The sequence below is a fragment of the Botryllus schlosseri genome, chromosome 3 (genome assembly GCF_051294905.1).
Source record: "Botryllus schlosseri isolate E-star chromosome 3, Bs_hap1, whole genome shotgun sequence".
Lineage (NCBI taxonomy): Eukaryota > Metazoa > Chordata > Ascidiacea > Stolidobranchia > Styelidae > Botryllus > Botryllus schlosseri.
In genome coordinates, this window is record NC_137238.1 from 36319076 (window position 1) to 36344473 (window position 25398).

The 25398-nt window shown below is 38.2% G+C and overlaps 2 protein-coding genes across 2 annotated transcripts; one reads left to right on the top strand and one right to left on the bottom strand.

The window, feature by feature from the left end:
• The first annotated feature begins 2255 nt into the window (after positions 1 to 2255).
• Positions 2256 to 5237, top strand: LOC145436455 (uncharacterized). The gene has a single exon (XM_080313803.1). The coding sequence runs from the start codon at positions 2455 to 2457 to the stop codon at positions 3361 to 3363; it is 909 nt and encodes a 302-aa protein (XP_080169929.1). The 5' UTR covers positions 2256 to 2454; the 3' UTR covers positions 3364 to 5237.
• Positions 5238 to 6010: 773 nt separating this feature from the next.
• Positions 6011 to 25036, bottom strand: LOC145436446 (hepatocyte growth factor receptor-like). The gene is made up of 10 exons (XM_080313792.1): positions 24759 to 25036; positions 20746 to 20962; positions 18114 to 18317; positions 16270 to 16460; positions 14509 to 14618; positions 12943 to 13102; positions 11200 to 11336; positions 10769 to 10878; positions 9301 to 9463; positions 6011 to 8288 (listed from the first exon to the last, which is right to left on the bottom strand). Exons 1-10 carry the CDS (start codon positions 24960 to 24962, stop codon positions 8144 to 8146), a joined length of 1641 nt encoding a protein of 546 aa, XP_080169918.1. The 5' UTR covers positions 24963 to 25036; the 3' UTR covers positions 6011 to 8143.
• Positions 25037 to 25398: the final 362 nt, after the last annotated feature.

Consider the following 25398-nt stretch of genomic DNA (forward strand, 5'->3'; position numbering starts at 1 on the left):
TGACGTGTGACTTGTCTTTGTGTTACAACTTACAAGTTTAGGATATTGTGGTATTGCCGATTGAGATTTTAAGGCTTCCTCCGTGGAAAGAAAGTAACGAAACAACAATAATCTGGGTTGACCAAGGAATGTGAGGTTTCGTTTTTTTGTACGCACAACGACAGCGCTGATAAACAATGACCAGGTGAGGCACAGACGGATTTGCCGTGCACTCACTGTTACAGTACGACGACCGCATTACAGTGAACCAATGCGCAATGCGGTAACCAATTCGCAAACCGACGATGTACTATGAATCGTGTGGTGGCGGCATCCAAGATGTATTGCAGGGCGAATTCATTCACTTACTAACGTAGCTCTCATGTGGGCCCTACTTTCAATCCATAGCTACACAAGTATACTATACATACATAAAATTATGGATACGTGCAGAAGTGCAGTAGCTTCTTACGTAGCCTGCGTGTGAAGAGTTCTAATCATCTAATGTGATACGAAAAAATGTCGCCAACTGTATCGGCTACCATTTTAGGTTAGGAATAGCATATCCAATTATCCAGATCGACATAAACCCGGAAATTTTCGGCTGACACTCATCCCAGATAATCGTCAGCAATGGGATCATCAACAATCGTATCACAAAATAAGACTTAACCAGCATGAAATTCGGAATAATCGATGTTTGTTTGTTTGTTCTATTACATCATTGGCGCTTATCGTTATTATAGTCATTTGCGCCCAGTTCATGAATTTCTTAAATGTCAGGTGTCATCGGGCTTTTGCTCATTGAACGCGATCTTTAGCTGCCATCTTTCAAGAGTTCGGCTCTCTCGTCGCCTGAGCTTTTCAATGCGCTGATCGGCGATGATGAGCCCAGATCATAGAAACATGGCAGAGCCGAGACTCGAACCATCAACCATTGATGCCGAGACTTCAGTGTTTAACCAACTGCGCCACTCGCTTCCCGGAACAATCGGTGTGAGAGCACTTCAGCTCTGTGTACTCTTTTTGGATGCTACACAAACTACTTCTATAGGCACGGGCTAGGTTAGCGAATTTTGATACAAAAATCGACTCCACGGCCCCGAATAAGAGTGCGACGCTGTGAATGGTTGTATCGTTTTGGGGCCGGTGCCTTGCAATTATGAAATTCAACTCGAGTCATTACAACCCTCATCAATCAATATTTTTCTGTGGCGCTATACTAGCACACTACAATAAGAGTCAATCCATGGTGACATCGGATTGTGAACGATTGTGTACTAACTTGGTATTTCATGCTTGACTTAACTTAACACATAATAATGGTCAATAGATGTCTTTTTTATGGACGTAAGTCTTGATATATGACAACTGGAAAAGGGGTTTCGTCGCATCGCTTTTCATTTTATGATCCGTTATCGTAGTTATTGTAGGCCCCGTAAGTGATAAATTTTAATATAGGGGTCACCAACACGCGGCCCGCGAGGTCATATTTTGCGGACCGCAACGTAATTTGAGATTTCGGATAAAAGCAAAGAAAACATTTCGAAATGCTGAAATTGACTCGCAATGGCTCAAACATTGCCAATACCGAGACGCTTAGAAAACGGCTTAGGGCAGTGGTTATTTTACCCGCGTGCGCTCCGCCCTTGTTGGGACGTAAAGGCTTCTGAAGGAATCGCGGAAATGCGGTCAATTGAGTTTTTTTTCGCGCTCCGCGCGATTTACCTCGAATTCATAGTTTTAGGCATTACTCTGTAATTCATATTATTGAATTCTCTCATCAACAATCATAACCTTCTATGTCATCAAACTATCCGAGGGATTGCTAGCATTATGGATGCATTTTGTGATATGACGATAACGAGGAGTGCGAAATTTTTAAGCATCATAAAGGGTGCATGCCTGGAAAGGTTTGAGAACCACACTATCTTATGGCTTCCCACAAGATCAAGCTTTATGTTGAGATAGTCTTTCTGCTAGTACCGTATCTCGCTATCCCCCGAAAGCGTTTGCCGGTATCGTGCACAGCTCAGAGCTCAAAATAAAACGAAATTGATGACAGTGATACTTTGTTGTATTTTTATTCCTTTATTAATATAATATTACTTCTTTTGTGGTCATTATACGATACCGGTCACCTATGTTAGGTAGCACAGCGTTGTACTGACGAAGAGTTTTCAAATGCGGTTGTCTACTTTATATCGATTTTGAATTCATATGGCCCGCGGCCGTCACGAAATTTGAAAAGTGGCCCGCGACCCGTTTTGAGTTGGCAACCCCCTGTTTTAATATCATATTTTGTTTAGCAGTGTAAGTCATTATTCAATGATCGCTGTTGTAGTCCATGCTTGTAATTTACCCGCTGGAATACCTCTGAGCTATTGAGCGAGCTGTAAAGAACGACACACCGTCATAGCTAGGCACCTGATAATTTCTGTCGAATTTAGAAAAAGAATCGGATTACGATACGACATGAAAATTATGGAGGCGGTAACAGACGCCAAGGTACACGAATGTGACGTATGCGGGAAGGAATTTCGTGAAAAGGGTGGTTTAACATTGCACGCGCTTGTCCATAGCGATTTCAAACAGTTTCGATGTGAGATATGCGACATGGAATTTCGTCGCAAGGTTAATTTGAAACAGCACCTCAAAATACATTTCAACGCACGAAGACTTGCTTGTGAGATCTGCGGATGGGCGTTTACTGAAAATGCTAAAATGAAATCACACATGAGCATTCATTATGGCGTTAAAGAATATCGATGCGATATATGCGGACGGGAGTTTCACAGGATGGATGATTTGAAATCTCATTCGGATACACACAGTGCCGTCAAGCGACATCAATGCAGCATGTGCAACAAAGAACTCGGTTCTAAATGGAGTTTGAGGGTTCACATGTTAATTCATTCTGACATGAAAAACTTTGTTTGCGAAATATGCGGTAAATCATTTAGCACTAATGCGCAAAGAGAGCAGCACATGAAAATTCATACGGGTAATAAAGAATTCACGTGCGGTGTGTGCGGTATGGTCTTCCGCTGGAATACCGGCCTACGTTCGCACGTTGAGGTTCACAGCGACGTGAAATCACATCGATGCGGTATATGCCACAAAGGGTTTCGTCGGAAACAAAATTTGAATACGCATCTCACGAGCTCGCATTCGTTAAGTCCTGATCGGGAACAAATTATATGTGAAATCTGTGGTAAAGCGCTGGCAAGCATCAGAGGCCTGAGGCATCACCTGAAAATCCATGCCGGCGTCAAGGAACACGAGTGCGACATTTGCGGGAAGAGGTTCTACGGAAAATTTGACTTGACTAGACATATGAAATTTCACTTTAAAGAGGTTCTACGGGAAATCGGACGTGACTAGACATATGAAATTTCACTTTCATTGGTAACAATGAACAATGCCATTCATAAAAGAATCAATTCTCTCTTCATACCACAGTGCTTTCCAGCCTATGGGATGGTACGCAATTGCGCGGATGATAAGCGAGGCACGGAAGAGTGCGGACGAGAATGCTTTACATCTATGGACGTGGAAAAATCTGAATATACTTAATAGGATATCACATTTGTAAAAACTTGCTGGGCGCACCGCTACTCGTATAGCTTTTACGATCATTTTGCCTCGCACTAGCCGGATAAATACATTTTTGCGCGGTATTATTATTACAAAGATTCAAATGAAAACCAATTCGGCAAAGTATGGCGTATAATATATAACCAAGAATAATTTTAGTGGGCCCCTTATCAGGAGATAATGACACAATAAATTATACGTCATCTGTGTCAAATTATTTTTCATTTAAATCTGTGTTTGCATGCTTCTTATTGTGCAGTCATTTCGATCTTGCTTTCGGTCACATGCCAACTCGTTTTGTCGCTTGCAGAGGGGGTCAGTAATGAAGTACTTCTACTTTTTCGAAGTACTCAAGTAGTTTTCCTCTTCTTGTGGTACTTACTCAAGTAGATCTGATTTTCGCTGCTGCTACTGCTACTTCGTAATATTTTGTGTTCTACTTGCTTACTTTTCGCTATTTTCAGTTTGTCAAGTAGAAGTAGTTCAATCTTCCATTCAGGAAGATAGCCTGAGGAATTTCGGGGATGTTTTCACGGAGTACCAACATTTAATTTTCATAAAAGTTGGGTAAAGCCCAGAATTTCCATCGCGCTTCGCGCGCAGTGGATATGGAGTGATCAGTAAACGAAAGTATCGATATAATTTAGGTAGCGGGTTGGCGTGGTTCCGTTCATATCACTTTTGTCACCCTTCGCCCATATGAAATAATTCATCACAGTAGATATGGCTCATCATAATGTTTCGCAATCTAGCATTTACTTGTCATATCGTAATCTACCATGTACATGGCGCGTCCTAACCTGGAAAAGTGGACTCTGACTTTTTTTCTGTTAGTTTTAGAGCTGTTTCAGCATACCACATTGGAAACTTTCTGGACTGAAGGCATAAAATACATGTTCCGCTTTTATAAGCAGTATTTATGTTTCATTTTCAATTCCCATTATCATGTACTTTAAATTATAATTATTATTAGTTCTTTTGTCTGGATAACATACATGTTGAAGTATAAAAGCAAGTGTAGCTTTTAATTTCCGGAAATAAAGCTACACAATATGACATTTTCACGGTCCACCATACTTTTTATTACCGTTAACTAATCGCGCAAAGTGTTCACACCGTAGGCCTATGATATACAACTTCTACGTATTGCTATTCGACTAAACTAGTGCCTTATAATATGGGGGATGGCGCCATACCATGCTATTTTCTAAAACGCGCTGTTCGAGAAAACAGAGGATTAGTAGGCCTATCGCATTTCCATATCAGTACTATCATTTTCATCCCATGATGCGGACGAATGCTTATGCTGTCGAAAATTGGATACGTGCTGGTATGCTTCAATATGAATCACGCTCGTCACCTTTCGCATAGCTTAATTTGCACGTTTTTACAATCCATGTGAACGAATTAGGATCGTTTTCACCACTACTTACTTTCTTGAATACTTTTAAAGTCAGTCAATTCTACTTCAAATAGTTCTTGGTTGCTTGCTGAGGAAGTACTTCTTCTCGTACTTGAGTAGATTTTTCGTCGCTACTTCTACTTGAGTAGCTTTCTTGACTACTTGACCACCTCCGGTCGCTTGTCCATTTCTATTAACTTCTTTTACTTGTCATTCAGTGTACAATGACCACGCATTAAACAGGATTATGACTCTCTAAGATATCAGGTGGGCCACAGCACATTTTTAAACCGGAAAATGGGCCATGGCCAAGAAAGGGCTGAGAACCCCTGTGTTAGGCTGTCTATAGAAACGATCCTCACCATATTTGGTCCAATTCCAACCAGTGGAAAATAAAATAGTATTTACGTTGAGCACAACTATCATAAATAAACAAAGAATCGGTCACCGTAAATACTATTTCATTCAAATCCAAAATTTTCGGCGGCAATAACTCCGCTTCCACTGGTTGGAATTGAACCAAATTTGGTGAGCATCGTTTCTATAGACAATTTAACACTTTCATGGGGTGAACAGAAAATTTTCAAGTTTTTCATTATTTATTTTTATATAAATAGAAACTTTCTTCTCCTGTAGCAAAGCGGTTACTGGCTGGAATTGAACCAAATTTTGTGTGTTGGCTTAAATTAGGTAACCTAACAATTTTTATCAAGAAGCCAGTACTATTTGAGAAAAAAAGTCATTTTTGAAGAGCCCGAATGAGTATATTATCAGTCCCAGAACTTGGATATCACGCGAGAATTACACAGAAGTGACTTGTACTCGATACTGAACTGTAAACATTATGACTTGGACTCGATGGTGAATTGAAAATGTCTCGACTTGAGTCAGTCAAAGCTATTATAGTCAAATTGACTTCTGACTCGGAGCCTTGCGACTTGGTTACAACCCTGGTCCGGATTGATCAAACTCGTCGCTGATCTCAAGTTCCTGTTCTAAAAACTTTCACCATTTCACATTGAACGTACGCAGTTTCATAGTTTGAAAAAGTATATTGTTGAGCACAATGCCAAAGAAGTATGGCGCTAAAAATGGAGGCACAAAATATCACAAGAACGTGTCGCACGGAAAATAATCGCAGTAGCTGAGATCAAAAAGGGTTTCCAAACGCTCTGTACGTGGATGCAAACGTAAATCCTATTAAAAGCACCTTCAGTCACACATTTTACTGTTAAAATAACGTCAAAATTGGGGTAATAATTCATAATAGCATCTCAAGATCACATAAGGAATTTTTGTCGACTCATATTATTATACTAGTATTATACTAATATAATAACCGAAAGTGCATGAAAAGTGTGTCCACCAGTCTTGAAGAACTAGATAGTTTTAGTTGTCTTAATGGCTAATTAGAGAGAATTACCGGTAATGTAATTTGTTAAATCTTTCATTGCTGTAATTCTAATTCTAATCTAATTTGGAAAAGCTTAAAATTTTCTAGATGCCCAAGTCTGGTGTCTACAACCTAATTACCCCAAATCCTGCCACATAAAGCTGTGTTTTTGTGTACATATCAGTATAAGGACTGAAAAGAAGCTAGTTTTTATACTGCCCGCAAAATAGGCGACATCCTGCACCCAGGAACAGGTCAAAAAATGACTTTAACCCAAACTAAGAATTCTGCGAATAGCGATGGCATCCCAAAACCCAGATCACATGGGAATCGTGCAAAATCGTTCAACTGGGACTGAAATATCTTGTATTGAATACATGCCGCAATCTCACTGACCTTGTAGATATTCATGACGTGTGACTATGGCTGAGCACAATGATTTGAGTACTCAAATCTGAATCGAGTATTAATGCTAAGACTTAACAAGCGTAACTAGTACCATGTAGCACCGCGCTTGGACCGAAGCAGATATCATTGTCACAATGGTATGGAATTGCATTAACAAAGAATGTGTAAGCCGTACAAAGCGATTCAAAACTAGTTTCAAAGCACAGAAAAGGGTACCGCGGCGTATGAACGAGAGAGAAAAATTACAAAATACATGATTCGATCGATATGAAGTGGAAAAATATACGCCAGAAAGCACCGCGACACTCAAACGTAGCCAAAGTCGCCAATTTCTACTCCGTTACAAGTAGGATTAGAGATTTCAAAGTAAATATTCTAATCCTAGTTTTGAACAAAAAGCAGAAAACGGAAGAAGATTAACATGAAAACCGCTTTATAGGTCTATAATCCCGAGAGTAAGCAAGTAACTATCCACAAAATCCCCCCTAACGCAAGTGTTGCACGCAGAGCTGGTCCGAGCAGCCAGCCTTGGTGGAAGTAGAGAGTATTCTGGGCCTAGTTTTGCCTGAAAAATACTGAAAACTGTACAGTGGAAGGACATCATAACCACTGTACAGTAGGGCTGTTCAAATAGAACGTTTTTTCCGAATTTTACTGGGTTGCACACCAATTTTGGCTCAATTCTAACCCGTAGAAGCATTGCTATATAAGAAAAAAGTATTGGATTTATCTAATACAACTAAATTTCGGAAATTTTATTAGCTACCCCATGAAACTGTTGGGATGACTGAAAAAACGCTGCACAACTAATTTATTTCAATTCCAAACCGCAGAAACGAAGTTATTGGCGTTCAAAACTTAATATTTCAAATAGTAGTATTTACGGTGGGTAGATCTATATTAAATAACGAAAGAATTTGCCACCGTAAATACTATATTCTCAAATCCAAAATTTTGCACTCCAATAACTCGGCTTCCACTGGTTGAAATTGAGCCAAATTTTGTCGTGCGTCGGTATTCCAGACAACCGAACATTTTATTAAATTAATCCAAAACTTTAATAAAGCCAAAATTATGCAGGTGACCCAACAATTTATCAAGTAGCCAGTAAAATTTGTACAAAAAGTTCTTTTCGTACGGCCCTACTAGGCGTGCTACATCGCAGACAGTTTCCAAACATTACTTTGAGCTAGCTTTTTTCGAGGAGGGGTAAAAATATGAGTACACGGTCCGTCGCGACGCCTGAATCACGAAAGTGACACATTCAAGCCGTGATATAAATTACTGGAGAGTAGATTTTCGAAGACAGCTGGCGCATCAACATACGATGGTTAGCTTGGTAAGCTTCTCTCTCCTCGGCTACATCACACTTGAGTGTCTGCGTTGAATTCTGCGAAACCCCCGTCGTCTGGGTCGTTGTATTCTCCTACGTTGTCGGTAGATTGGGTTCTGCTCCTGCTTGAACTTTTCTTGTCTTTGGACCGGCTTTTGGGGGTGGGCTTCGGATCCCTTGAATAAAAATTCAATTCAACGACCAGTTCATAGTCAAAGACCGACTTGTGACTTGGTTACAACACATTTTAAATACAACTGAGCAGTGTATTCATATTGAAATGGACCCCAAGATTGTCGGCTGACACTCGTCAGGGGTAATCGTCAGCAACTAGTAGAGAATTGAAAACAACATTGTACATCAACAAACGTGGATCGTATACGTTTACACTGTCGGTGAACTTAGCATTTGATATTTTACAGCTTGTAGCCTGCTTTATAGGCCTGCCGTTGTAGACGGCCCATTGTCTGCTCATTGTGCTCATAAACATTCAAATGAAACAAATAGGTTGACATGGACATGGTGCTATGCTCAACGTACCACAATATCCTAACTGGAGCAAGACTGCGTGGGCATTGCATGGTTCTAATATCATGAAGCGCATGATGAAAAATTGTGAAGTAGACATTATTGTCATAATGAAGCAACACGGTTTGTCACCAGCAGTGTACGCACAACTTCATTGTTGCCAGCCAACAACTGCTGCTGTTGAAAGTTTTTTCTCCATTCTTGGCAAGCTACTTAGTAAAGACAGACACTTTCTACCCGAGAATGTAGGAAAGTATCTTTCGTTGTGCTACAACAAATTTTAATTATTTCTACCGTAATGCGTGATGTAACTACTGGAATTCTTCATAGGGCCAGATTTCGGTAACATAGAGTTTTTTTCATGCAAAAATTTGTCAATGTTAGAGTCAAAAAAGTTTTTTCAGGCCAAACTACTTCGTAAGGACAGACAGTGCCAACCAGAAATGAAGATAAGTAGTACAATTCTAACGTTATGTGGGAAAACACCTAATTTGCATATCTTAGGTCGAAATTTGGTCAAAATTAAGTTCTACAAGGTCAAAATATGTAAAAATTTTGATTTTTTAGGTCAAAATCTTTAAATTCATCTCAATATCAATACATTATTCGATTGAATTTTTAAAATACAGCAATACGATACTCTGAAATCACCAGACTCACCGAATATCATCTCTCGATTTGCGCGGTTTCCGAGACCTTTCGCTTTCGGAATTGTCCGTGGTCCTGTGACGTCTATAAGAGGACCGTTCCGTGTCTGAATTCTGGTAAACGCTGCCGCCGTGGACGTTGGAGCTCGACATGGAGCCCTGATGGGACCGGTGCCCTAAAATAAACAAACGAACGTTGTCAAAGTGGTCATCGTTTGTACTAGAGTACAAGACACACAGACAGACAAGTGAGTATTTTAGGTCCAGTTTTGGCTAAAAAAAAACAAAAATTGTCATGCAGAAGTAACTTTGTAATTTTTAGAAGTGAAAAAGTGATGACAAAACTTTTTATCAGGGTTGTAATGACTCAAATTGTTCTCGAGTCATTATGCGTGACTCGAACCAAGTCATGTGACACGAGACTAGGACGACCAAGACAAACATTTCATTGTAGCTTCGAAGAATAGTAAAATCACCACATGATTGGTATTTCGCCTATGAGGCCTGATACTTGGAAAATAGGGCCAGAAAGTGTTAGGACGGAGGAAAATTACGATATCATGTATGCAAGCCATTCTATATCACTCGAGCAGAGTTGAAAAAGTGGGTAGAACTGGAGTGAACTAAAAACGGAACAGTGAACACAATGACTCGGACTTGACTCGGTCGTGAATTGAAAATGACTCGACTTGACTAGAGTCAAAATTATAAAATTGAGATTGACTTGTGCTCGAGTAAAAAGCTGGGTTTCAACCAAGCCGCAAGGTACCAAGTCACAAGTAGATGTAGCCGAAGCCAGGGTTGTATCCAAGTCAAGAAGTTCTGAGTCACGAGTCAATCTCGCTTTTACAGTTTCGACTCGAGTCGAGTCATTTTCTTTCAATTCACCGCCGAGTCAAGTCCGACTCAGCGAGCAGAGGATTTTCAATTTTCAAATTAATCTCTATTCCACAATGAAATCACAAAAAAAGTTGTCCTTGAATTGCGTAATTGGGTCATAATAGCAGTCACGGTGGGCAGCAGTGCATTAATTTGAAAATACCATTTTTTATCATTCACACCGCTTCAAAGTACATTTTGAGATCTTTTATTATGTGTGAACGGAATCCTACATGAATTTTCAAGTCCGCACCCCCCGATCTTTTCCAATTCCTTGGATAATTAGATATTCAGACATTTCAATAGATTCTCCACCATCATTAAAGCAAAAAAAGGATTTTAATGAGATTAGCAAGCAGCGCCACCTAATGACAAGAGGATTTTGAATCGCAATATCTTTTGAACCGCCGGAACTTTTTCAATCCAATTTTTTTCAACGTACCTAGAATTCAAAAAAGAATAACATTTGTAAATATCGGACAATTCTGGGGGTATTGATTACAAGTGTCAGAAGATTTGCTAATTTATAATGGAATGAGTCTACACAAATTGACTCAAGTCGAGCCGTGACTCGCGTCATTACAACCCGGGCGGGCACCGACCTGATATTTTCTTCGCGTCCTTGATAACTTCCCCGGTCGCAGACACGAGCTCCGCGAACGTGGGTCTGTCCTGGGGCTCGTCCAGCCAACACCCTTTCATTAAACTGTATCTGAAAGCAAATTCCACAATGTTTAGTAGGCCTACGATTACGTTTTACAAATTTAGATTGGAATTAGAATAATAGCTACACTCCTGCACAGTTTCTTTTCGAATGTTTCTCAAATTAGATTGAAATCAGAATTATACAGATTATATAGAATTTAAAATAGAGCAAAGAAAGATTTCACAAGTTAGATTCAAATTAGATTACCAGTATTTCACTACAATTAGTTAGATATTAAAGAAGTATGAATTATCCAGCTTTGAACCACATTACGCTATAATAAGATTTACGGTGGGTGTAGGTAGCGAAATAGAAAGCAGCACTCACAATTTTGACGGGCAGGAATCGGGCCTTTCCATCCTGTTCCCGTCGCTGAGATATTGAAGAATTGCCACGGCTTGCACGGTAGGATAGGGGATCGCGCCTCTCGTCATTATTTCCCAACACACGATGCCGTACGACCACTGAATGATATTACGTATTTGAAAATACATACAGAGCGGTTTTTACAGAGATGAATAATGAAAAAACATAGGTGCTACTGCTAAATACCACAAAGTACTTGTGCTTTTTCAAAGATTACTTACTCGAGTTGCAATATATTTTAGACTGCCTCCACCAGGGTTGTAATGACTCGAGTCATTTTCTCAAAATACAATACTGTGTCTTGACTCGATTTGGACTCGAGTCATTGCGCATGACTCGAGATTCAGATGGTCAAGACCGACAATTCATTGTAATTTCGAAGAATAGGAAAGTAACCACACTGTTGGGATTTCGTCTATTGGTACTATTACGTGAAAATGCGACCAGAAAGTGCTAAAAGTGAGGAAAATTAGTATATTATAAATGCGAACCATTCGATATCACCAAACAGAGTTATAAAAAGTGGGTTTAACAAGATTTAAACTGGAAACTGAGCAGTCAACGCAATGACTTGGACTCGAGTCATAATACCATGACTCGGACTCGACCCTCTGCTCGGTGACTTGGACTCGGTGGCGAATCAAAAATGACTCGAGTCCAAACCATAAAAACGAGATTGACTCGTGACTCGATGCCTTATGCCACTTATACGTAACAGTATGGTTACCATATATTTTGAGGTCCGAAGAAGAGGACCCTTTGCATAAATATCAAAAGCTATCATACCAGAGGAGAAATCAGTAGATTTAGATAATTTTCGAGTAATAAAAAAGTCATTTTTTCCAACTCTACTCCATGAAATATACGCCTCCAACTTGTGATAGCCGTGTTGACTCAAAAAAGTCCGAATATTTCGTGTATTTTCTTGCCAACACTGGCGTTTGCTGCGTTGCAGTCCATTTATGCTCACATTTCAGCCCTTTTCTAGAAAACGAGGATAAATCCCCAAAAAAGTGGACATTTGGGTGTTCTCCGAGGACGCTATCAACTTTTTGAAAGAATAGGACATGTGCTCTTAAAACACAACCTCTTACCAGGGTTGTAACTAAGTCGCAAGGTTCCGAGTCACAAGCCAATCTCGTCGTTGTAGTTTTGACTGAAGTCAATTCGAGTCATTTTCAAGTCAAGTCCGAGTCCAAGTCATTATGTTCACTGTTCTGTTTTGAGTTCATTCCGGTTCAAGCCCCTTTTTACAACTCTGCTCGAGTGATATAGAGTGGCTTGCATTCATAATATCGTAATTTTCCTCAGTATTAAACAGTTCCTGGCCCCATTTTCCAAGTATCGGGACTGATAGACGAAATACCAATCATGTGGTGACGTAACTATTCTTCGAAGTTATTATGATATGTCTGTCTTAGTCTTAGTCTCGAGTCGTATGACTTGGTTCGAGTCACGCACAATGCCTCGAGCACAAGTCGAGTCAAGACAAAAATTGACTCGAGCCGAGTCATTTTACGCATTTGAAAAAATGACTCGAGCCAAGTCGAGTCACCAAAAAATCGTGACTCGAGCCGGACTCAAGTCGAGTCATGACTCGGGTCATTACAACCCTGCCTGAAGTCACAAAATTACAAAATCATTGAATTCAATCGACTCAACCCGTAACAGAGTCCAAAAATAAAATACAAAATCTAAACTCACCACGTCCGATTTTTCGTCGTATCTTCCGTACTTGATACTTTCCGGGGGCATCCACTTAAGAGGTAGCTGCGTCTTCACGCTGCTGGTGTAGTAATCGCGGTCGAACAGATCTCGCGACAGGCCGAAGTCGGCGACTTTAACGCACCATTTGTCGTCGACCCTTAATAAGAACAGATGTAAGTTTTTTTTTTCAATTTTAATGGCAAGTTGATCAAATTGTTGGGTTGGATAAAAAAAGGTGCACATCAAATTTGACTCAATTCCAACCGGGAGAAGCTAAGATATTGGAGTAGGCCAAGGACAGTTATTGCAGTAGAAAAATTTCTAATTCCATGATTTTATAATAGCCTACATAATTAAAGAATTAGTCACCGCAAATACTATTTTATTCAAATCCAAATTTTTTTACTGCTACAACTTCGCTTCTAGTGGTTGGAATTGAGCCAAATTTGATGTGCATCATCTCTACTGACCGCCTAACAATTTTATGGGGTTTAAAGAAAAATTTTGAAATTCTATTTTTTCCATTTTTTAATGATAAATTCAAAACTTTTTACTGCAAGAATCTCGCTTCTACTGGTTGGAATGGAGCCAAAGTTGGTGTACAGCGTTGCTCTAACCAATCTAACAATTTCATCACATAGCCAGTGAAGTCTGAAGAAAAAGATATTTTTTGAACAGCCCTACTGTGTTGCTATAACTCTAATTCTAATCTAATTTGGAAAAAAAATGTAGCTATTACTGTAATTCTAAACTGTGTAGCTGTAATTCTAATTCCAATCAAATTTGGCACAGCTGAAAATTCTCAAGCTGTCCAACTCTGATGGAGGGATGACTGTGAATATTTTAGGCACAAAATTAATATACAATTAGGCATCTTGGGGTTGTTATGTTGTGATTAAAATCTCTCAAAACTTCGAGAGGCAAATCGTAAATTCATATTGCATGCTGCCAGCCACCAACCACGTTAAAATGAATTACGTGTAGACGGTCCCATAATTATTGTTTTACGGCCGCAGGTTGGACTAGGGCTGTTTAAAACTAACATTTTTTTCAAATGTTACTGGCTATGTGATAAAATTAATAGGTTGCCTAAAAAAACGTTGCACACCAATTTTGGCTCAATTCCATCCTACAGAAGCATTGCTAAATAGGAAAAAAGTTTTGGATATATTCAATAATCATGAATATAAATCTTCTTCAAATTTTATCATGAAATTGTTAGGTTGCCTGAAAAAACGATTCGAAACAAATTTGGCCCAATTCCAACCCGTACAAGCGAAGTTATTGATATTCAAAATTTGGGATTTCAACTCATAGTATTTATAAGTGTGGAGGTCTATGATAAATAATTAAAGAATTTGCTACCGTAAACAACATTTTTTTCATATCCAAAATTTTTTACTCTAATAACTTTGCTTCGACAGGCTGGAATTGTGCAAAATTTGGAGTGCCGTTTCTTTTTCAGTCAACGTAACACTTTTATCAACCGGCCAGTAGCCTAACATTTGAAGAAAAACACTACTTTTGAGCAACCTCAACGTCTGTAATCTATTTTGTACTCACATGCAATTTCTAGCGGCGAGGTCCCTGTGTACGAATTTCTTGTCCGCCAGATACTTCATTCCCTGGGCCACGTGGCCGCAGAATTTCAACAAATGCATCACAGTGAGAACCTGTAGAAATACCAGGCTTATTTAGAAATGAGGGAGGTACTAATTTTAGATATTACATGAGGAATTAAGTGGAATTACTTGAAATGCCAATCACTCAATCAGAGTGACAAGATCGAATTTGTGACAAATTACACAGTTGGTTCTACAGAAACTCTGATACCAAAACTGTTTTACTCATAAATATCCTCATAACCTTACACATTTCTTTGTCTGATGGCCAGAACATGAATAATATCCCCATATTTGAGTAATTTATAGAGAAAAACAACTCAGGACTATTAGTGCAACTATTAGTCACAAAACCAATTCAATCTACACGTAATAACCACCTACTCTATGACTAATGTGGCCTAGAGGCATCCTCCCAATCAGACATAGCAAGTTGGTGTCATAGGCTCAGAATTTCAAATACTTTTGACGTATCAGTCTACGATCAACACTTAACCATATATCTAGGCTTCGAATATTCGGCAATGTTGTTCTCACAAAGAAAAATTATGCCCATCATTATAACAAAGGACAATAATATTAGCTCACTACCGCTGTAAACACGATCTCCGAGTATGTAAATTGACAGATTTTTAAATCGCAAATTTACATCGTTTTCTAAAATTTCAAATAGGATATACTATCAATAAAATTTCAGCAGTGCCGAAAACTGTTGATTGAATAATATATTCGTATTCAAACAAGCCCTAATAAAACTTCAAACGCATTTCCATACAGGGCGAAAGCGCAACAATATTTGTTTACTACTGTAAACATATTTCAGAATACGCAAGCCGAAACAAAACTGTTTCACGGCATTGGGTGAAAAGGGCTTACATTTTGCCTAAAATAATCAAAAACTGACAGTGAATTTTCTTTGTAATAACGTTTCAGAGTTATAATTTTAATTCTAATCTAAGTCGGAAAAAAAGTGTGCAGTTATAATTCCTATTCTACCTAATTTGGATAAGCGTGTAGTTACAATATTAATTCTACTTAATTTAGAAAAAAAACGAGTAGTTATATTAATGCCATTTCTAGCCCGATTCATAAGAATCTGTGTGCCCTATAATTATAATTCTAGTCTAATTTGGAAAACAACTGAAGTAACAATTCCAATTCTAATCTAATTTGGAAAATATTGTAAATAATTTTTCTAATTCTAACCTAATTTGGAGAAAACTGTAGTTATAACACTAATTCTAGTCTAATTCGGAAGAATCTGTGTGGCTATAATTCTAAATCTAACACTATTTGGAAAAAAACCTGCGTAGTCATAATTCTAATTCTAGTCAAATTTGGTAAAAACTGTGTAGCTACAATTATAATTATTTGAAGAGCTTCTTGGAGGTACAGAACTTCAATATACAATTAAATAGTATATTCATATTGAAATAAACCCGAATATTTTCGGCGCTCTCTCATTCGAAATTTCATGCCGGTGACGTCATATTTTGTGATACGATTGTTGATATACAATGTTCTTTCCAATTCTCTACTAGTTGCTGACGATTACCCCTGACGAGTGTCAGCCGAAAATATTCGGGTTCATTTCAATATGAATATACTATTTAATTATAATCTATTTTCGAAAAGCTGAAAATTTCCTGGTTTTTCAAGTCTGTATTCAAGTCTTACTGATATAACAATAATTTCAACTCACATTATTTCCGTCTCTTAGAAAAGTACGTAAGTCCCCGTTTTGCATGAAGGGTAAAACAATCAGCGGGGACTTTCTCAAGTCGTCGTCTTCCACGCAGACCCCGACCAGGGATAAAACGTTTTTATGGTCCAGACCACGCATCATGACGCCTTCTCGCAGAAACTTTTCGATATCATCGCGATCCTCGAGGGCTAGGAAGAAATAATAGACATTTTGGTTGCTCTTTGACAAAAAATTTATAAACAAAAGTAAATCCAGGGTTACAATGACTCGAGTCATGACTCGAACTCGGAGTTTCTAACGACTCATTTTCTCAAAATACAGAAATGACTCGACTCGAGTCAATTTGTGTATTGTATTGACTTGACTTGGCCTCGAGTCATTGTGGCCAAGCTCGACACTTCATTGTAATCGCGAAGTATAGTAAAATAACCACACTATTGGGATTTCGTCTATTGGTACTGGTACTTGAAATATGCGACCAGAAACTGCTAAAAGTGAGGAAAATTAGTATATTATAAATGCGAACCATGCGATATCTCCAAATAGAGTTATAAAAATGGGTTTAACAAGACTGAGCAGTCAACACAATGACTTGGACTCTAACTCGAGTCATAAAACCATGACTCGGACTTGACCCTCTGCTGGATAACTTGGACTCGGACTTGACTCGGTGGTGAATTGAAACTGACTTAACTTGACTCGCATCAAAACTATAAAAGTGACATTGACTTGTGACTCGGAGCCTTTTAACTTGGTCACAACCCGGTCAAATCCACTCAATTCGGACACCAGATGACCGCTTTATTCGGTCAAAATGCTCATGAACAGAACGGAAGTAAAAATTGCACTCAAAAAAACTCCAGTTCATTCGAACACAGATTCGCAATTTGTGTGTTTCTAGTTAATGAAAAAACATAAAGCGATGCATTCGCTTCAACACAAGATGAGTGATTATGGTAAAACAATCACAGATCCATGCAGCAACAATCGACAATCAACTCATATAAGGCCGTGCCAACTTCGTAATCGCATTTACTTGGAACACAATTGCGTCATCTTCTCCATAAATTATTTTCTGCCTGGCTTAGCTTCTTTACGATTAATTCCTCTGGACTTGTGGTGTGGTGTGCTTTTATCAAATGAAAATACCGTTTTAGCCCTTGCTACATAGTTTGCAGTAGTACTGTAGTTGAAGAATGACTGTTCTTAGGTTGTTCGAAAATAACTTGTTTTTCGGGTTCCAGGGATTCCCTGATTAAATTGTTCGGTGCATTAAAAAAGCTCTGCACACCAAATTTGGCTTGATTTCAACCAGATGCCCACGTAGAGCGTATTGAAATTTTTGAATTTATTATAATAATTTTTTTTTAAAAGCTTCAAATTTCACATGAAATTGTTGGGTTATCTGCCAAAAACGAGGCAAAACAAATTTCGCGCGATTCCCACTCCTAGAAGTGGAGTTATTTGAGTTTTTCATTAAAAATTCTGGGATAACCCATCGTGAATTCTACTTTTTGCATAATCCCAAACTTTCGACAGCAATACCTTCGCTTCTACCGGTCGGAAGAGCGAAAAAATGGCTACACATCATTCTTTTAGGCCACTTGACAATTTCATGAGGTTGGCCATAAAATTTGAAGAAAAAATTTCAATTGGCTCTGCGTGTTGGCTTTTACCTTTTGGAATCGAGCCATGTTCATATAATAAATAAATTCAAATTTTCAAACTACTGCACATTCACATCTACCAGCTAAGGTGTAGAGAAGTAACAGATTCTCATTGATGATACAATTCTTGGTGGCAAGAAGGGTAAAAAATCCAGCACTCCGAAAAATACTCACTAATCAAACTTTTGACCGCGACTTCCTGCATGGAGTTGTCCCTCCGCCTCAGCTGGCCCCTGTGAACTTCGCCGAAATTTCCGGAAGTTATCAATTCCCCGACTTGAAGCCTCTCTCGTTCCAGATAGCACTCGCTGATGCCCAGCGCCAAATCATCATCGTAAGCGTCGATCATGGGCGTTTCGTACGCGTTAGGAACAGATTCTGTCACGGGAACGTGATAAATTAATCCACCATAGTGCGAAATGAGCAGTAATTATAATTCTAACCTAATTTGGAAAAAAACTGTGTGGTTATAATTCTAATTCTAGTCTAGTTTGGAAAAAGCTGCGTAGCTATAGCTCTAATCCTAATCTGAGTTGGAAAAAACTGTGCAGAAATAATTCTAATTCTAGTCTAATTTGGAAAAAAAACTGTGTATATATATAGTTCTAACAACAGTCTAATTTGGAAAAGACTGTGTAGCGATAAATTCAAGTTCAATTTGCAAAAACTGTGTAGCTACAATTCTAACTCTAGTCTAATTTGAAGAAAAAAAAATCCAGTGTACTTTGGAATGAGCTGTATAGCTATAATTCTAATTCTAATCTCATTTGAAAACGACTGTGTAGCTATAATTCTAACCTGATTCACAGAACACTGTGTAGCCATAAATCTAATTCTAGTAGGCCTATAACTGGGAGAAAACTATAGCTGTAATTGTAGAAAACTGTGTAGGCCTAGCCGTCATTCTAATTTGAAAAGGATCGTGTAGCTATAATTCTAATTCTCGTTTAATTCGCAAAATACTGTGTGATAAAATTCTAATTCCAATCTAATTTGAAAAAGACTGTATAGCTATCATTCTAATTCTAGAATTTGTAGCTATAATTCTAATCTAATTTGAAAAAGACTGTGTAGCGATAAATTCAAGTTCAATTTGCAAAAACTGTGTAGCTACAATTCTAATTCTAGTCTAATTTGAAAAAAAAAGAAACTGTAGCTCTGATTTAAATTCAAGTGTACTTTGGAATGAGCTGTATAGCTGTATTATTCTAGGAAACTGTGTAAGCCTAGCCGTAATTCTAATTTGATAAAGCCTGTGTAGCTATAATTCTAATTCTAGGTTAACTCGCAAAATACTGTGTGCTAAAATTCTAAGTCAGGGGTTCTCAAAGGGTGGGCCATGGCCCACTGGTGGGCCACAGAGCATTTTGAGGTGGGCCACAGAGCCATTTAGAAAATTTCAGAATTAGTGTAAGTTTAGTTATATTTCTTATGTTGTTCGCTGAAAATATGTTCGTATTATCTAATTATACGTAGGCTACATAAAGCTTGTCATCCGACTCTGATTAGACGTAGTGACACGCATGAAGTCAGCATGTACAAATCAAATACGTTAGCTAGTAGAAAAAGCCACCGTTTCTCCCTATGGCAACCTATACGGCTAATAGCAACTAAAATAATTTCAAGCGTATAATAACTGGAAGATAATGCTCAAGTAACCAAATATTCCGACAGGGTCATATGTCGTATTCCGTTGAAAGGGGTATGCAATGAACTCGCAATGAAGTGCAATTAATGTACAGATTTACTGTACTTCGGCAGGCCGTATTATTGTAAGCTAAACATAGCCATAATTGCAAATTATTAGCAACTTCTGGCGGAGGTATACTGCACCACCGTCACGACAAATCTTAATGGATTGAGTATTTATCGGAGCACATTAATCTTTGAAGTCGGTTTAAAATGTCCGGCCTGGAAATCATTGTACATACTGAAAGAGTCACAGGAATTGATTGTATCATTGGATTGAATATTCTGACATCACAACTTCAGTTGTTTTGGTACACGACACGCAAAGTACATCATGCACATTGAAAAATCTTTCTCCACTTCTCTGTAGTACCCCATTCACCGATGAATTGTTCGATGCTGGTCCAGAATGATTATAATATTCCCTACAATAGTATCACTAAAGTCCCAATCACACAGTGCGGGGATTTGATCATTTTGTTTCGCGACGCGAATGGAGCAGCGGACGAAAATATTCTACTTAGGAGTTTTAGCTTATGATCTACCAGGGCCGTAACTGCCGCACACACATCCCTAATTGGCGGAGCTCGAAGGGGCCCAAAATTATTTCGTTGATCGTTTGTTGAACAATATTCATTCAACTTGAATTTTTTTCGCGCTTCGCGGGATTTCATATCTTGGGAGATCGTGATTTAGATATCATCAGTTAGAGAAAAATGCGCATATTTTAGAGAAATAGGCATATCGGCGCTGTTTGTGACCACGAATTAAACAGGATTATGACTTCAAAATATCAGGTGGGCCACAGCACACTTTTAAATCAGAAAATGGGCCACGGCCAAGAAAGGGCTGAGAACCCCTGTTCTAAGTCCAATCTAATTTGAAAAAGACTGTATAGCTATCATTCTAATTCTAGTTGAAAAAGAATGTGTAGCTAAAATTCTAATTTTAATCGAATTTGAAAAAACTATGTATCCATAATCTAATTCTAATCCAATTTTGAAAAAACTGTGCAGATATAATTCTAATTACAATCTGTTTTGGAGAAGCTGATAATTTTGTAGTTACACAGCTCTTGGCAGCAGTGAATAATTACACGTAAATCGTTGACACTTACGGTTGGCATGAAGCTTGTGAATCGGATACGGGTTGTAAGGTTGCGATCGGTACGCGTAGTCGCGGTCAAATTCTCCTTTCTTCTTTTTCCACAAAACGACGAATACGATGCAGAGGATAATAAAAACGATGATCCCAAACGTAATCCCGACCACTAGGCCCACGTCGGCGGCCGCGTCTTCTGTGGTTTGGCCGGTGTACTGCGCCCAGAAGTCGTTCTGAAAGAACACCAAATCAATGACATGATCACAACAGACTTGTGCAAACTACAGGATTTTCAAGATGTGCGACTAGAACCAGAACTATTCACTTTCCAAAACTTTCAGCTAGCTAGAACTGTAAACAGAAATGAATCGACTCGACTCGAGTCAATTTGTGTGTTGACTCGACTTGGACTCGAGTCATTGCGCATAACTCGAACCAAGTCATATGACACGAGACTCAGACGGCCAAGACCGACGTTTCATTGTAATTTCAAAGAACAGTAAAGCAGCCACACTATTGGGATTTCGTCTACTGTTACTGGTACTTGAAAATGCGACCTGAAACTGCTATAAGTGAGAAAAATTGTACTGTAAATTCGAACCATTCAATATCACCAAGTAGAGTTATAAAAGTCGGGTTAACATGACTTTAACTGGAAAATGAGCAGTTAACACAATGACTTGGACTCGAGTCATAATACCATGACTCGGACTGGACCCTCCACTCGATGACTGGACTCGGACTTGACTCGGCGGTGACTTGAAAATGACTTGACTCGAGTCAAAACTATAAAATTGAGATTGACTTGCGACTCAGAGCCTTGTGACTTGGTGACAACCCTGGTTTCAAGTTTGAAATGGGAGATCTTCGACCCCCAAAACCCACCCCTGGCTACGACACTGTCAGTAGTGATGACTCCGAGCTAGCAATGAACATCACACAACAGAACACCAGTGTCATGAGTCATGTCAAATGACGAGACCTCTTTTTTAGTTGACCGGTAGGTAGTTTTTACAATCATGATGAACACTGAACACCAATGAATGTGGCATTTGACACTGAACAACAGAATTCGATAGGAATGATAATGATATGAGGATAGGAGTTACAATAAGCAGGAATATATTTTTCATCAACCTAGAACCCTCCCACAAAGAAACGATATGCTGAGACTCCGAGAGGTGGAGAATTTCAGAATGCAATTGAATAACACATTCACATTGAAATAAACCCGAATATTTTCGGCTGTGAGGTAAACATTGGCGCCCAGTATCACCCAGTATGATGTCACAGACATGAAAATTCAAACAGATGGCTTCAGCTTATTGTATCATTTTCACATCAGTGGTTGAAGAAAATATTCTAGTTTATGTTAATAAGAATATATTACCCAACTGAAACGATATGCTTCATATCATAAACGTGCTTCACAAGATCTCGCAGGACAAACCGGATCAAAAATGCATCTGGACCTAATACCAGTTTTAGCCGTTTAACACACATGACTGCCCTTAATCCATAGGAATTTCATCATTTCCTTGCAGCTGAAGAAATGATATTCCTAAACACACTGATCTGAACACGTAAAAGCTGCTACATATAAGAATATGTCATCAACCAGATCTCATTAGTATGAAATCAATTTTATTGACCTTGCACATCGTGCCATGTATTGTGCCCATGCAGAACACCATCTAGACTTCGACAATGAGTTGATTCTAACCGAGACTATTGCCACGTTGAATATTTGCGAATCCTACATACGGCATATATTTTCATAAAGAAGAAATATATAGTAGGGTGGAGTGAAAAAAATTAAAATTTGAATTTCAAAAAGTGCCTTGGATATTTGGTCCCAAATCTCGAATGAATTACTTCTATCATAATTTCAGGTTCCTGCACTCTCTAATGGCCGTGGCCCAATTTCACCGAACGAGCCGAAAATAGCTTATTTTGCTATATCTTGGTACCCGCTTATGCTAGAAAGCAAGTTTTGGGCTTAAAAGCTGCGGAAGCAACATGTTTCTATCTCACTTCCATAGAACTTTGTCTCAAAAATGTACAGAAAAAAAGCTACCGACAAAATTGCAATTTTTAGACCGCCATTAAAATGTCAGTTGGTTTTACCAAGTTTACAGTGCTAATTTGCATGTTACAATTTGTTACATTGCTTTAACAACAAAATCTTGTTTGGCGGACCTACGACCCTAATATATAGTTTAACTTTGTAAGATCAGGAAACAAAGTGATGTTAATTCCACTAATTCTAAATCGGTGCTTTTGAAAACCAATATAACATACCAATAAACCAATATAAATAAACACCAATAATATATCAATAAGCCAATAATAATATACTGTGGTAACAAACAATACTGTATCCTTGTTGCGGAAATGTGATTTTCACGATCATTTGTTGTATGGTGAAATATGCCTTATTTGCTATGGCAAAAACCATTGCTGGTCACAGCTTTCTCACTGTCGAGGGAAAGTTCTTCACCGGGATTGAACCTAGATGAATTTATAGTCACAAGTTTAAGCACGTAAAAAAATAACTACCGAATGTTTGAATTGTTGACAAGCGATATATGGAGCTCAAACATATCACTTGAAGTTTTATCTTCCACAAAGATGAGCTATTGAATTAACGAAAGTGCAAACAATATGAGCTGTGCGGGAGTGACCAGGTAGGAAGGTTTTGAAAACAAAATCTTCTAACAGGGACATTGTTATACTATGCAATCTATAAATACTGCTGCGTTGGACAACTAGAAAATTTTCAGCTTTTCCAAATTACATTATAATTGTGGCCACACATTTTTTTCTAAATTAGATTTCAATTAGAATTACTGAATTCGTTTAAGAAATACAACAAAAATTAAGTTCAGCTCATATCGAGTTCATTCTCGTAATCATGAAAATAGCAAATGTTTGTACAGCAAGCTTGGCTCGTTTCGCGCTATCCAGTTTTCCTGTAGCATTTTTGGAAAAACTAGACATTGAAATTACATGGAAACATTTCACAAATCACATTTTAATTCAATTACTCCAATTAGACAGCTAGAAATATCTAATTGTCCAGTCTACTATGAAGATAAACTTCATTGCTTGAATATTTCGCATCATATAAATATCTTAAATTAGTGATGCAGCAGTGACTTAATTTCTACAAAGTATCAACTTCTACAGATCAGCGATTTTCAATAGACCACTAGTTCTATACCTTCCAAAGAAAGATAAATTCAATATTTAGGGTGTCTATTTACAGTACTTGAACCATGAAATAATGCTTTCCTAACATAACATAGTTATACAGGAGTCAGAATACAAGTTGTGGATGTGTCGTAGGAACAGGACGTTTTTATTTTGTCCTTGATGTTGTTGGGGCACATACACCGACTTATCACTTATGTAGCAACACACGATAATTGCATATGCATACCATGTGTGCATGATATTCATATGACACTGGAAGAGGAAGGTTCAGAATTAGCCCTAAAGGCTTTTTAGTCTTGCTCCAGCCCTCCATGCTGTCCCAGGAATACTGAGCCCCGTGCGATTTATTTTGGACCTAAATAACGGCAGATTTTGACCTAAAAAATTAAAATTTTGATGATTTCTTACTTCAAAAAACTTTGGACCAAATTTTGACCTAATGTGTGTAAATTAGGTGTTTTCTCACATAATGTTAGAAACTAAACTACTTATCTTCATTCCTGGTTGGAGTTGTCTGTCACTGTCTTTACGAAGTAGTTTGGCCTGAAAAAACTTCTTTCGACTCGACAGCTGGCTAAATTTTTATAAGAAAAAACTTTATTTTAGTGAAATCTGGCCCTATGAAGAATTCCAGTAGTTACATCACATAATATAGTAGAAATAATTTTAATACCCGATTCAGAATCGAATCACTCAGCACAGCATTCAATTCTGTCCAGCCCTATTAATATTATTGATTCAAAACACCACAATATTGCAATAACATCAAAAGATAGGAAGCAGTGTCAGAATTCAACGACATTTAAAACTTACAAGGCCCTGCACATCGGTTTCAAACACCTCCCTCGCTTCTTCATGAGAACAGGTTTCCTCCAGGCATTCTCTTTCCAGATTCCCTTGCTGGAATTCCTCGGTGCGTAGCGCGCTGTTCGCGAATAATCTCCGAGACAAAAAATTGTTCGCCTCCTCGTGCGATAGTCCGATTTCTCTGCCGAATTGGTCCCTTAGTAGCGGCATTTTGAAATTGCTCCACGCTATATGCTATATGTTCGGTATCATACGAAAGCCATCTGTTCAACATTGAAAATAATGGTGTTGGAAAATCTGTCCTATCATATATCGTGATGAGAATCACAAAAATTCACATTGTGTAGTAAACATTGATATCCCTAATCCTAATTTTGAGTTGAATAACAAGAAAATTTTGAATATTTCCAAATTAGATCAAAAGTAGAATTATAGCTATACAGTTTTTAAAACTAGATTAGAATTACCGAAATTTCAAGAACTCAAGAATTTTCAAGAAGGTATCAAAGTCACAAATGTCAAGCATTTAAAATACCATAGCGGAATGCAATTTTAACTGTAATGATACTAGGCCAAATTCTATGATTGATTCTTCAGTCGCTACAAATGACAATATTTACAAAGAGATAAATTTGTGCACTCGTAA

Bases quoted from the DNA above. Each gene is read 5' to 3' on its own strand.
- LOC145436446 (XM_080313792.1), bottom strand. From the start codon at position 24,962: ATGCCGCTACTAAGGGACCAATTCGGCAGAGAAATCGGACTATCGCAC. The intron at 11,337-12,942 runs GTGAGTTTAGAT...AATATCATTCAG, and splicing joins ACGACGAAAAATCGGACGTG to TGGTCGTACGGCATCGTGTG. The intron at 10,879-11,199 runs GTGAGTGCTGCT...ATTTGCTTTCAG, and splicing joins GATTCCTGCCCGTCAAAATT to ATACAGTTTAATGAAAGGGT.
- LOC145436455 (XM_080313803.1), top strand. From the start codon at position 2,455: ATGAAAATTATGGAGGCGGTAACAGACGCCAAGGTACACGAATGTGAC.